This window comes from Sorex fumeus, unplaced genomic scaffold (assembly GCF_029834395.1).
Source record: "Sorex fumeus unplaced genomic scaffold, SorFum_2.1 ptg000043l, whole genome shotgun sequence".
NCBI classification, from domain to species: Eukaryota; Metazoa; Chordata; class Mammalia; order Eulipotyphla; family Soricidae; genus Sorex; species Sorex fumeus.
The window spans coordinates 9,130,046-9,144,889 of NW_026606100.1; the positions used below are offsets into that span (position 1 = coordinate 9,130,046).

A 14,844-nucleotide genomic window follows, 5' to 3' on the forward strand; every position below is an offset into this window, starting at 1 on the left:
CTACACAACACTATTGCAACAAATATACCTCTTAAGTGTCAAGTCTTCTATATTTGATTGTGTTAGGTGCTCTGGCTTGGCTTATTTGCTAACTAAAGCTCCCAGAAAACTTCCCTTTTAAATCTATCAAGTTACTTAACATACCCAATTTGGCAACAAATAGGTATTGGAAAAAGTATTCAAAACCATGTATCAATTCTTAAGGTGCCTAGTAAATCTAGTTCTGAGAAAAGTAAATCCAGTTCTATTACTTTGTTTTGGATGTTAAAAAAAAAATTATATATATACAAGTATATCTGATCCTGAAAGATAATTCAACCACTTTAACTACAGTTCAGGTTATATTTTGTCATACCCATCAGTGCTCAGATACCACTCCTGGCCCTGTGCCCAGGTGTCACTCTTGTGCTAAGGATCAAACCTGCGTCAGCTACCAGCAAGGCAAGCACCTTATCCCCGGACCTATTTCTCTGACCCTCAATAAAACATCAAAACTAGGGCAATGATCTTTGTTATCTTTTTTTTGTGGTCTCAAAATATTTGTTTCCCAAGTGCATCTGGGTATTTCTTCCAGTCTATTCTCTAATTATTATTGTTCTTTAAACAGAAATAATGATATTCTGCTTTTGCAAGAATTATGAATCTAATTCAGGGGCCTCCCCCAAAAGTTCAGATGTACACAACAAGGGAAACAACTGTCTGAGTTAATAATGAAGTAGCTCAGTAAAGGATTTAACCTCAGAGACAGAAAATGGTGGGTTTATCCTGAACCATTCTGACCTCTGGCTTTGGATTGAGAGGGAAATGTCAATTCTCAGACATTACTTAAGGCAAAAGTCATTCATTCCAGAACATCCAAGAGTCCTTTTTTAATATTTACTATATACTAAAGCAATATCTGCTTTCAACAGCCAATCAGTAGCTTTATGAGGCCTTCTCAATGGCATTATTGGAGAAGACCTAGCTGTAATTAAAAGGCACAATTCAGGCCTACATACGCCTCAATGGTAGAGCATAAAGGCTCAATCCCTGGCACAATCAACTGATTCATTTAAAACAGGCGACTACACCCAGGCCAGCCAACTGAGTTACCCACAGGATGCACAATCAATGGAAGAATCCCTGAGATGGGTGAACTGAGTGAGGATGTTACTGAAGAAACAAGACCGGGGCCTCGAATTAATTTTTCTTTAAAGCTAAGGATGCCTCGAGGCTGGAGCGATAGCACAGTAGCTAGGGTGTTTGCCTTGCATGCAGCTGACCCAGGTTTGATTCCCTGCATCCCATATGGTCCCCCGAGCACCGCCAGGAGTAATTCCTGAGTGAAGAGCCAGGAGTAACCCCTGTGCATTGCTGGGTGTAACCCAAAAAGGAAAAAAAAAAGCTAAGTGATGCCTCACTACAATTCTGACGTTAAAGTCAATCAACAAAGTATTGGTACCAGAACAATACAGCAGGCAAGGAGGGGACGTGCCTTGGCACACAACCAACCCAAGTTCAATCTACACCACATACAGGCTCCTGAGTCCCACCAGGAGTGATCCCTGAGCACAGAGCCAGGAGTAAGCTCTGAGTACTGCAGAATGTGCCCATCCACTACTCCCACCACCCAAAAAAGTACTGATATTCGTTCATCTCTCGAATACAACAGTGTAATTTTTTCACTCTAATTTATGAAATGTTTTAACATAACATCCCTAATGTCACAGGGCAAATGGGAGTTCAGCAGTATAATAGTTGAGTCCAAGGTCTCAGTTACATCCCCTCAGTTTGCAGCTATCATATCTCAATTTTCTCATCTTTTAGATTGGGGAGAAATATTTTCAAAGGCCAAGACCTGTTGTAAGGATTTAGGAAAGTTAATGTGAAGTGTGTCTGGCCCATGGCTCACATTAATGTTCACAGAAGTCAGAAGTAGTAGTGGTAACTATTAACATATTTACTGAGACAAATGGCACTATTCAGGGGGGGTCAACAGAAGGCCTGGAATCTAGGCCTAATTCATACTAAAAGCCAAACTGGTTCATGTTCTTGGGCGCTACTTCTTCACCAAAGAAATAAAAGGTCTTGCTGGGAGATTTCTCCAATTTTGAGAAAAAAGGCACAGAATAGATTAGCAAAGTCAGGTTTGAGATCAGACCACAGCTACAATCAAGCAACTTTGCGGTGTACACAAGAGCAAAACGAAAACATGAGTAGCAACACAGAGTGTAAAGAGTGGCTTCCTAAAATGACTAGAGGTTGAGCACCAACATTTGGGGGAAAAAATGCTAAAGAAAATACCTAAACAGTCTAAAAAGCTAAACCTGAGGAAGAAAGCTGAGGAGTATATTATATATGTGTAATATATATATGTGTGTGTATATATAACACACCCATATAATATACACATACATACAATACACACAGACACACATAACACACACACATATGTTTGTTTGTTTTCAGCTGCACCCAGCAGGGCTCTGGGCTTACTTTTGCCTCAGCACTCAGGAATCACTCCTGGCGTGCTCGGGGGACCTTATGGATGCCAGGGATCAAACCCGGGTCGGCCGCGCGCCAGGCAAATGCGCTACCCACTGTCCTATCGCTCCAGCCCTTGGAGTATGCTTTTAAAGCGCATCGCACCCGGCGTAGAATTAGCTGTCAGGAGGGAAGAAAAAGAGATGGTGGGGAGTTCGGAAAGGGCAGCAATTTTGTTCGAAAAAGGAGGCTCAAACACCGGTCTGTCTGTCTCCTTTCCTGCAGGATCCCCGACGTCTACTCGCAGGTTCTGCATCACCGGGCGCCAACCTCGTACCTCAAGGGCTCCAGAGAGCGGCGAGCCCGGCCAAGTACCCGCCCGCAGCCCGGGGGAGGGGAGCCGGTCAGCAGCAGGGGAGGGACAGCGGGGAGGGAAGAACGGGACGGGGACGCGGGAACTGGGCCCGGCGGCCCTCCGGTCACCTGCGACGTCGGGCGCGGGCAGCCCCGGGTGGTGGTGCTGCCACAGCCCCTGCAGGAAGGCGTCGCCGCTGTCCACGCAGCGGTGCTTGGAGCTGGTGATCAGCCGCAGGCGGCCGTAGTTCTCGCGGCTGAAGAGCGCGGGGAAGCGCGAGGCCATTCGCAGCGCCAGCTGCCGCATGTCCTGCCGGCCCTTCTCCACCAGCTGCCCGTCCATCCAGTCTGCGTACCAGAGCGGCCGGCGGGCCAGGACGGCGCCCAGGTCGCGGCCGTCGTCGTCGGCGCCGCTCCCGCCGAGCGCGGGCGCGCGGCTCTGCAGCAGCCGGTGCAGATGCCGCAGCTTGGCGATCTGCTTGGCCGTGGGGTAGCGGGTGCCGTGGCGGATGAGCGCGACCAGCTGCACCGGGGTGCAGGCGTCCTCCAGCCGCTCGGCGCCCCGCCGCAGCACCTCGGCGTCCGGCAGCCCCGGATTGGCATCCTCATAGCGAGTCTTGGTGCCGAAGTAGGGGCTGAGCACCGAGACCACCGGCTGCTCCGACTCCAGGAGGTCGCAGCGCGACAGCGACGAGAGCAGCGCCACAGCCAGGGCAGCGGCAGGGGCGACCGACGCGCCGACGAGGCTGCTGGGGCCACGGAGCATGATGAGCGGAGCGACCGCGGGTCTCTCGCCGGCTGCGGCCGCCGGCTTCCGCTTCCGGGGGCAAGGGGCGGGCCTCGAGGGGGCTTCCGGCCGGGGTCCGCGCGGGCTGCGGCTCGGCGGAGCGGCGGTCGCGGGGCTGCGCGGGGCTGCGCGGGGCCGTCGGTGGCGGCGAGCAGCTGGTGCCAGCCTCTGCCCGGCTTGTCCGACGCGGCGAGAGCCGGCAGAGAACCCGCAGGATCCTCGGTGCTCTGTGATCAGACGGAGTCTCTGGCGACCGGCCGCCAGCGTGGGCGCATTTCCTCGTCACAGGCGCCTCAGGGACTGACTCAGCGGCTCCGCCCCGCTCCCGGCGTTGAGAATGTTCCACGGCGTGTGCCTGGGCAAGCCCGGACGAAGCCTTAGCCTCCGAGGCCGCGGGAACCGGACGCCTTTTGACAGCCTCAGTGCAGCGCCCGCCCTTGCACCCTCCTTGCCTCTTGGGGGCTTCTCCCGGGCTGGCCTCGGAACTACCGAACGTCAGGCTGAGGCGGTTCTTTCCGGTGCAGCGGCGTGGGTCCAGACCCGTGGGAATCCCCGTGCCCCCGGCCTCCCGCCTATTGCACCGTGGCACTGTCCTCTCTCGTTAATCGATTTGCTCCAGCGGGCACCAGTAACCACTGTGAGACTTGTTGCTGTTTTTGGCATATGAATACGCCACAGGGAGCTTGCCAGGCTCTGCCACGGGGCCGGGATACTCTCGGTAGCTTGCTGGGCTCTCCAAGAGGGATGGAGGAATCGAACCCTGGTCGGTCGGCCGCGTGTAAGGCAAACACCCTACCCGCTATGCTATTTTGAAAATGCGCTGGATGCCTCAGAGCTGAGAAGAACCTGAACTTAAGCTCAGTTCTCCTGGGGGGTTTCTTACGCCTTCAGTAGGATCTGACCTGGAACGGGTGGGACCGACACAGCAGGCTGCTCTGCAGAGATATTGTACTCGTTGGTACCTAAGAGGCCACAGCAACCCTGATAACCTGGGTGCCTTGAGTCATAGCCTCGCAGATTTCCTCCACTATTAACTGTGAGCTAATCTGTGGGAAGCTAACCGGGCCCTTGACCACCACGCCAGCTCCCAAACTCTGCTCTAATTACAGACTAAAACAACAGGTTTGGTTTGGAGAGGTTACTGCTCAGAATCTTACATACACAACCCTCAAATCATGAATCTGAACACCACCTTTGTTATTCATTTAAATGCCAGTTTAGAGGCCAAAAGACTAAATATTAAAGAAAGCATCTGGTGATTCAAATTCGTGGAAGTTTTGACCGTGTTTTTCTTTAATCCGTGTTTTCCTACCGGTCTTTGACCGTGTTTTCCTACTGATCTTGGGGTGGAGACAGTACAGGAGGTCAGGTACTTGCATGTGGCAGACCCTGGTTCAAAACCTGGGTACCACATATGCCCCACCACCAACACCCCAGAACCACCAGGGTACAAGCAGGAGCTACCAGGAGTAGATCCTGAACACCACACTGGCCCCAAAGCCCTTTCCCTTCCAAAACAAACTGCTGCTTGATTAACTCGTATCTATATTCCAACTTTCTTGATGAAGTGTCTTTCATATCCAGCCAGCTATAAAAAATAAACAAGTATAAATCAAGATTCGATTTCAATTGAATGCTGAAAATTTAAACAGGTTCTGTACCGGAAATCAGTTTAGGATGACAGATGTTCTTTTCTGATAAGTCATTTTGTAGAATGTCAATACCTGCATATCTGTGATGAGTGCTGTTTTCACAGTTGTTCAGTATTTAATGAGCATCCACCCTTTACAGACTTCCTTATGTTTTATACACTTAGGAGTCTGATATTACTAAGTTCATTTACTAAGCATTTGTGCCAGTTAGGTCTCATTATACTTTCTTAATATGTTTGCTCATAAGAATATGTTGCCATGAGTCTGCCCCACATTAGGAAGCTGCAAGTTCCATCCCTGCCACTGCCCTTCCTGCTGAATGAGATCAGCCAGTACTCTGCTGTTTACAATCCCAGACACAGTAATAAATCCTGCAGCCTAGCTGGGAAGAGAGCTCAGAGTGCATGCTTTCCATGCAGAAGGCTAGGGTTCCCCATATAGCCCCTCTCCCCATAAGTATTTAATTCCCATATAGAACTGAAATTAACTACAAGGAATACAATAAGGCTATGCCCCCAGTCATCATAACAATGAAAGGAAATGGTTCTTTAAAACGTGGATCTTGCACTCAACCTTTTGAGTTTTCAGGATCACCAAGTCTTTCCAAACTCATTACTCCTTTGTAACAAGTTAGTCTTTTAGAGACTTAGTTACTTACAAAATGGTGGTTCACATTATTTTACTCTAAATTTGTCCATTGCTTGGTTTGATTTTCCTCCCTTTAATTAACCATCTGCTAATTTTATGCTGGATTTCAGAACTTGTTATGTAAACTTATAATCATTGTTATGTCAAGCCATAAACCATGGTTGAGTTTCCCTCTCCTCCCTGAGCAGAGCCCTGGCAGCTGAAGACCTCCAGGATCCAGCCACAGTCATGCTGAGACCACTCTCCATACACTAGGACAGGTCTCACGCATGAAGGAACCGGAAGAGGAACCTAGGTGTGCGAGACCCGGGGCTGAGATCTCTAAGCCTGCTCGGTTCGGGACTGGGCCTCCTCCACCTAGATCCCCATCTTCCAGTAGCTGGACAATTAAACCCACCAACTGCCATGTAACCCCATCAATGGCCAAGATCCAGAGACAATAAAACCAAGCTCCTGGAAGCACACGGCCGAGACCTCCTATTGTCTAGTTCTCACTCTCAGAGAACCCAGCAGGCTATCAAGAGTCTTCCGCCCGCATATATGCCTGACTGGGAATACCTGTAAAGGTGATTAGAGGCTGCCCCAAAAACCTCCATCCCTCTTCGAGAGCCCAGCAAGCTACCAAGAGTATCCTGCCCACACAGCAGAACCTGGCAAGCTACTCATGGCGTACTCAATATGCCAAAAACAGTAACAATGATGGTCCTCATTCCCTTGACCCTGAGAGCCCTCAATATGCCATTGGCCTACACTAGCACGTGACAGGGATGAATGGAGACATTACTGGTACCCGCTTGAGCAAATTGATAAACAACAGGGTGATAGTGATGTCAAGCCAATGAGGCCAATAATAAAATTGAAGTAATGCCATCTGTTTATTTATTTATTTTGGTTATGAAAAAAAGCCAGATAGAGCATAGGAGAACAAAATATATGTGTTTTTTTCTTGCTTTTTGATTTTTCCTATTTGGGCCACACCAGGTGTTATTCAGGGGTTACTTCTGACTCTGTACTCAGGAATCACTCATGGCAGCTGGTGCACCACATAGGACACCCAGGTAGAATGCAAGCATGCTGCCCACTATATTATCTCTCCTGCTCCAAAGTACATAAGCTTTAGATTCAGGCTCCAAGTTCAGCCACTCATTGGCTAAGTGACTTTGGAAAATTATCCAAGTTCTCTTTGCCTTAGTTTCTTATCTGAAAATTAGGACTATTAGAACCTGAAATTGGTCCAATGCAAATTAAAAATTGAATTCAAAATTTAAAATAATAAACTTTTGAGCAGACTTGCTGAAAATGTAAAGAATGTTTCTTACACTAGGGAGACAAGTCAAAGGACTAGAGCATATGCTTTTTATGAAGAAAGCCAAGTTCAGTCTGGCATCACACACATGGTCTACCATTGTCATCCTGAGCATCACTGGATGCGACCAAAAACCAAAAAAGAATTTTTTTCTGTTATTTTGTGTGTCCCCAAAATCCTATGGAAAATTATGCTTCAGAGCAAGAGCAGCACAAAAAGCATTTATTGACCATCTGACTCCCTTCAGCCTTTGTTCTAAGATGCACTTCCCACTTCTTATCCTATATAAACTCCCTCTTGGGGCCAGAGAGCACTCAATGGGCTAAGCACATGTCTGAGTGGAATACAAAAATGTTGAAAACTGTATCATTCTACCAAGTACAGTTTCTTTTTTCATCAGTCACTACATTAAAAAATATTTATTCTTGTCACATAGGTCTTCTAAAATAGTCACTCTACTTTTCAGAAATGTTATGTGCTTTTTAGAGTTGTTTCAAATAGTAGAGTGACTATTTCAAATCAAATAGTCACTCTACTTATCAAATGATGATATTATATATTTTTTAAGCGACAGCCATCTATTATACTTTTTTAAAAGAATGATTATAGATTACTTTCTAATGGGAAACCAAAGGAAAAAGATAAATTCAACCTAAGTAAGCATAGAAAACACCAACTGGTTTCTGAAGTTAGACTTTCGAATCTTGTTTTCAAATTTTAGCTTTATAACTTAAACACAAGAAGATCGTGAGCAAGTAAGCACGTTTTTCTTCAAACTGATTTTTCTGAAAAGGGATAGGGATAATATTCATGGCATGAAATTTTGAGATCAGTATTTCTCAGCCTAGGACATGTGAGCCCCCAGAGTATTCCAAGGGAATCAGAAGTGAAAAACAGAAAGTAAGGAGCCACAGTGCAAGACTGGGGCAAGCAAGTTAATAGGATATGGGACCAATAGAAGAAAATCAGGTTGGAAAAGGACCACAGTCAGAAAAAGGTTGAGAAACACAGGTTGACAGAATTAAATGAGATCATTTACATAAAGATTTTGGGAGTTTCTAAACCTGTTAGTTACTTTTATTAAGCAGAATTAAAGTTTTTCTTGATATGCTTCTCCTTTAATCAAGTAAACAGACAAGTGGCCATATTTCATTGATATCTATTATCTCATGACTACATTAAATGACTTTGCCAAGAAAATTTCTAGTATCTTACTGTCCTATCCTGCTCTCTTATCTTCACTAGTTGTTGATGTTTAATTTTTTGTTGTTGTTGCAGTAGAAATTAAAAAAATTAAGAGGAGCCTATGATTCTGGACTGGGCTTAAGTGATCAGGTTTTAGCAGTCTCCTAAGCCTCATTTGATTGTGGAGGCTGCATAGACAAACTCCACAGACTACAACTCTTTACTCAGAAAGAGTCTCGCCACTCAGCAATACTACCTCTGCGAATACACAGCAATACTACCTCTGGGAATATACCCTGACGTCCTAAAACACAAAGCAGAAATGCTATCTGCACTTCTATCTTCATTTGAGCACTCTTCACAATAACTAGAATATGGAGCCAACCCAAGTGCCCGAGAACAGATGACTGGTTAAAGAAACTATGCTCTTTTTCCTCTTCGCCCCCCAAGCTGTGCTGATCTTCTCCCAAACCCAGGTCAGTTCATCCGCCAGTACTCGAACCCGGGACTTGGATTTCTCCCTGCAAGCCCCCCAGGCATCCTCTCGGACCGTGTGCTAGGCCACAAAACATACCTCAACAGAATCAGGAAGATTGATCATTGTATAACTGAAACCCAAGTACAAAAATTTGTAAGTCTACAACTGTACCTCATGGTGTTTCACTAATAAAAATTTTTTTAAAATAAAATAAAATATAGACAAAATATAAATAAAAAAGAAACTATGGTTTATCTATATAATAGAATACTATGCACCTGCTAGGGAAAATGAAGTTATGAAATTTGCTTGTAAATGAATGGACATGGAGAATGTCAAAATGAGTCAGAGGATAGGGATAGACATAGAATAATTGAACTCATTTGTGGGATACATAATTCCCAATAAGCAAGGACAGAAGAAACAAGGGCCAGGAGGATTGGTCCACAGTTGGAAGCCTTCCTCAAATGCTGGGGAAGAAGGCAGTTGGGATAGGGAAGGGACCCCCATGACAAAGATAGTTGGAAATGACTACTCTGGATAAGAACTGCGTGCTAAAAACAGATAAAGAAACAAACATGAAGACCTCTCAGTACCTATATTGTAAACATTAATGCCCCAAAGTGGAGAGAGTGAGGCAGAGACAGAAAGAGAAAGATAGTGTCTGCCATAGAGACAGACTGGGGGGAGGGCAGGAGGGAAACTGGGGCCATTGGTGGTGGGAAATGTACATTGGTGGAGGAATGGTGTTGGAACACTGTATGACTGAAACTTAATCATGATCAGCTTTGTAACTCTATCTCATGGTGACTCAAAATAATAATAATAATAATTTTAAGAAAGAACCACGCCTTCACTGATAGCTAAGCACTATAATGTTTTCCACTACCTCAAAGCTCAATTGAATTTTCTGAAATTGTTGTAGTTAATGAATAGAACTCCACTGTTTTCTTCTGAAAAGAAGATATAGGAATAATATATGTGACACAGATACTCAATGATGCTGGACCTGCTTTTTTACATTGTCTCTTACATTCTACTAAGGAAGTGACTTTGCCATGATGAATATCTTATGTCAGGGCATACCTTTATTTTGGAAATTTATTCCACCAAATATGAATCTAAATCTATACAAATTTTGAGAAGCTAGTGTCTTACTGCCCTGCTCTCTTATCTTCACTAGCTATATAAAGTTATGGTAAGCTAAATTCCCAGTATTCTGCTCTGCTCTGCTGCTCTTGTGTAATAGAGAATAACTGTGGGTACTCACCTTTTAATCTTCTACTATAATGATTTTCCTGCCAGAATTACTGCTTAGAAACATAATTTACTACACAAGTCCCCTCTATCCAAATATGTTTTTATTATCACTTGTCACTTGTCATCCCGTTGCTCATCAATTTGCTCAAGAGAGTGCCAGTAATGTCTCCATTGGTCCCTGTCACGTGCTAGTGTAGCCGAATGGCGTCTGCTTGCTCCAGGAACATGGAGAACATCAAACCATTCTTTCAGGGTCTTGATGAAGAAGTTCGACCATCTCATAGGTGGGTGGCCAGGCGTTCTTTTGACATCCCGTGAATGGCTCTAGTCCAACAGTCGTCTCCAAATTGCATTACCTGCCTGGCCCATCTGGTTTTTGACGCCTTGGGAAAGGAGGCAGCGTCCCTGATCCTCGATCGTCGACAGAGGTCAAACTGCAACTGAATCTCACTAAGACAATGTTCATAAGAAACAAACTAGTTCCTGACATTCCATTTGCTCTCAACAAAATGAACATCTCTGAATGCAGCAGTTATGTGTACCTGGGTCAAGAACTCAACATGTTTTTATTACAACATAAATATATTATCTTCCAAATTCTGGTAAAAACTCTCTTCTCTTTCCTCACCCAAGAAAAAATATAGACACTCTTGAATTTTTTCTGAAATTTTAAATATTACAAAATTAGAAAATCTCTCTGAACTACTGACTCTTTAAAATTACTACTATTATTAAGCTAACTTTAATATAATCCACATTTTCTACCATTCCAAAGAACAAACCTTTCATAACAAGTTGTTGTTGTTGTTGTTATTATTATTATTGGTTCTTCATAAGGAAGATTGTATTTCATGGGGCCAGAGTGATAGTATAATGGGTAGAGTGTTTGCCTTACAAATGGCCAACTCAAGTTGATTACTGGCATCCCATATGGTCCCCTGAGCACTGCCAGAAGTAACTCCTAAGTGCAGAGCCAGTAGTAACCCCTGAGCATCACCAGGTGTGACCCAAAGGAAAAAAAGAAAGAAAAGAAAAAGAAAAATTATTTTACTTTTTCACACCCGTGACATAGCACAGCGGGTAGGGCGTCCACCTTACATGCGGCCAACATGGCCGACCCGAGTTCGATTCCTCCGCCCCTCTTGGAGAGCCCGGAAAGCTACCGAGGGTATTCGATATGCCAGACACAGTAACAACAAAGTCTCCAATGGAGACGCTACTGGGCCCGCTCGAGCAAATCGACGATCAACGGGAGGGCCTTGACCTTTACCTTTCCATTAATGTTATGTTGTTTCATGAGCCCATACATGAAGGAATCTGCTTTTGATTTTTGTTCATTGTTTTTTTATAGCATAAATCCATCTTTCTTAATTTAGTTTTCTTTGCCTATGTTATCTATTGGTGACTATTAAAACTCAACAATACCTGGGGCTGGAACAATAGCACACTGGGTAGGGCGTTTGCCTTGCACAGAGCCGGCCGACCTGAGTTTAGTTTCCAGCATCCCATATGGTCTCCCAAGCACCGTCATTAGCAATTCCTGAGTGCAAAGCCAGGAGTAACCCCTGTGCATCATCAAAGGGTGTATAAATATTGGAACAACTTTGTCCTTCTAAACTTTAAGACTTTACTGTAATCAAGACACATTGCTTCTATGGACAGAAATACCTTATTTGAGATTTAGCTGTGACCACACATGTGTATGCTGCTGTAAAGTGTTGTAATTGACCAGATTATATGAACTTCCACAGGTGTGCTTTCCTGGTAAGGAAAAAATGGATTTTCAAAATATATTCGTTTTCTGTAGAAAGTCCAGTAATTGGTATAAGTACCTAACAACTCCTCTTAATCCCTTAAGTTATCTTTTCTTTATTTTGCTTAGGTTACCAATAAGAATAATGAAAGCTAGGGCTGAAGCTATAGCACAGCGGGTAGGGTATTTGCCTAGCACGTGGCCAACCCGGGTTCCATTCCCAGCATCCCATATAGTCCCTTGAGCACTGCCAGGTGTGATTCCTGAGTGCAAAGCCAAGAGTAACCCCTGAGCATCGCCGGGTGTGACCCAAAAAGAAGAGAAAAAGAGTAATGAAAGCCATAGACACTGAATTTCTGATCCCATCTTCTAAGATATGACCTTGGAACTCTCATTTAGAGTGATTTATAAGCACTGAAAGAGTTACAGGTAGGTGAATAAGATGAATATCTGGAAATGGGTTTAGGGAGTTGAAGTATAAAAGCTAAGCAAGACATGTAAATAAAAATTGGAGAGAAGAAAATTCTTCTAAGCATACCATAGAAAACCAGTCTTAATGACAAATGGCTACATCTTTGGGAGAGTCGTGAAATTCACCTGATAGTAATAATGTAGCACTGTAGCACTGTCCTCCCATTGTTCATCTATTTGCTTGAGCCAGCATCAGTAACTCTCCATTGTGAGACTTGTTGTTACTGTTTTTGGCATCGAATATGCCACAGGGAGCTTGCTAGGCTCTGCTGTGCAGCGGGATACTCTCAGTAGCTTGCTGGGCTCTCCAAAAGGGGCGGAGGAATCGAACCTGGACCAGCCACCTGTAAGGCAAATGCCCTACCCGCTGTGCTATCGCTCCAGCCCCAATAGTAATAATACTGCTTGTATGTGTTCACAGCAGAATTATTCACAACAGTCAAAAGATGGATACAATCAAAGCTTCCATCAATAGAAACTGTGGAATTATATATACAGTTAAATATTCCACCATAAAAAATAATAAAGTGGGAGTGGGGGCGGGGGAACTCAAAGCAGTGGAACACAAACCTAACATGTGTGAGGCTCCACAAGGCCCTGTTAGACAGAAGGTTATGGCCCTCGTGGCCCTCACTATTACCATACCTCAGACCACCTCATCCACAGAGCACTGAAACCTTGGGCTTCACAACCAAATGAGTATCACCTGGAGTGGCCCCAAGCACCAGTGGGTAAGCCCTCCAAAATATGAAGGATCCTTACATAACATGGTTAACATTGTAACATTACATAACATTACATAAAAGTCAGTGAGTGTAATAAAAACTACTTGATCACTTAATCACTTGATCACTTGACTTCCCATTAATCGTCTATTTGCTCGAGCAGGCGCCAGCAACGTCTCCATTTGTCCCTGTCGCGTGCTAGTGCAGCCCAATGTCATCTGTTCGCTCTAGGAACATGAAGAGCCTCAAACCAATCGTTCATGATCTTGATGAAGAAGGCTGACCATCTGGTAGGTGGGTGGCCACGCGGTCTTTTGACATCCCGTGGAATCCAGTTGGTAACAGCTCTAGTCCAGCGGTCGTCTTTAAATCTCATTACGTGACCAGCCCATCTGATTTTTGACACCTTGGCAAACGAGACAGTGTCCCTGATTCTTGACCGTTGACAGAGGTCTGAACCCTGAATTCTTTCTCTCATTTGAGTGAAACGTGATATTCCAAGCATAGCTCTTTCAATTCCTCTTTGGGAGACCCGAATAGCGTTCTCATCCTGTTTGCATAGGGCCCAGGTCTCTGAGGCGTATGTTAATGCAGGAAGAACAGTAAAATCAAAGAGATGTGCCCGGAGCCGGAGGTTCTTCGTCCTCTTAGCTATTTCTTTGACGCTCTTGAAGGTGTTCCAAGCTGCTCTCTTCCTCCTGCGCAGCTCGGGTGCCAGGTCATTTGTCATGTTGACCTCTCGACCTAGGTACACATAGCTGTTGCATTCGGAGATGGTCGTTCTGTTGAGAGCAAATGGGGCATCAGGAACGAGGTTGTTTCTCATAAACATTGTCTTCGTAAGATTCAGCTGCAGTCCTACCTTTCCACACTCACGGTCAAAGTCGGCCAGCATTTGTGCAGCTTGGCTAATGTTTGGTGTTATTAAAACAATGTCATCAGCAAAGCAGAGGTGGTGTATATCTCACTCCCATTTCTTCCCATTCCAGCCGTCGCATGATGTTCTCGAGGGTGGCACTGAAGAGTTTCGGTGAAATGGTATCACCCTGCCAAACCCCTCTCTTGACATCAATGATTACTTCTTTGTAGAAAGGTGAGATCCTGGTAGTGAATCCATAATACAGCTCACGGAGGATTTGATGTATTGAGTTTGAATGCCCTGATTGGCTAGGGCTTCAATGACCACTTCCATCTCAACAGATTCAAAGGCCTTCTTTAAATCGATGAACATTAGACAGAGCGGCATCTTGAACTCCCAAGAAACCTCAATGAGCTTGGTTATCGTGTGGATATGGTTGACGGTGCTGAATCCTTTGCAGAAACCGGCTTGCTCGCATGGTTGTCCTTCATCTACTGTTCTGCCAATTCTATTCAGGATGACTCGACTGAACAGCTTGTAGATGACAGACAATAGGCAGATCGGGCGATAGTTGCCAATGTCATGGATGTCTCCCTTCTTGTACAGTAGTACAGTCCTGCTGGTTTTCCATTGGGACGGAAACTTGCATTCAGACAGGTAGCGTGTGAAGAGCCGAGCCACCATATTGATGAGTACTGACAGCAGGTTCTTCAGGTGTTCAGGTCTGACCTTGTCTGGGCCGGGTGCTGTTCGTTCCTTTACTGACGAAATGGTGTGTCGAATTTCGGAAGGGAGAACATTGGGAACGACATATCCATCCTGTGGAATTTGGTATTTCGGCAGGTGGACATGGCTTTCGAAGTGATCTGAGTAGAAGTCATGGATAATCTTCTCCATTGCCCT

At 45.0% G+C, this 14,844-nt stretch overlaps 1 protein-coding gene across 2 annotated transcripts in view; it reads right to left on the reverse strand.

The window, feature by feature from the left end:
• MINPP1 (multiple inositol-polyphosphate phosphatase 1) overlaps positions 1 to 3,589 on the reverse strand; it is a 43,674-nt gene extending 40,085 nt beyond the window's left edge. For both annotated transcript variants that reach the window (XM_056120459.1, XM_056120460.1), the window contains exon 1: positions 2,947 to 3,589. In XM_056120459.1, the coding sequence (XP_055976434.1) occupies positions 2,947 to 3,583 (637 nt within the window). In that variant the 5' untranslated portion in view covers positions 3,584 to 3,589. The remainder of the gene's footprint in view (positions 1 to 2,946) is intronic.
• Positions 3,590 to 14,844: the final 11,255 nt, after the last annotated feature.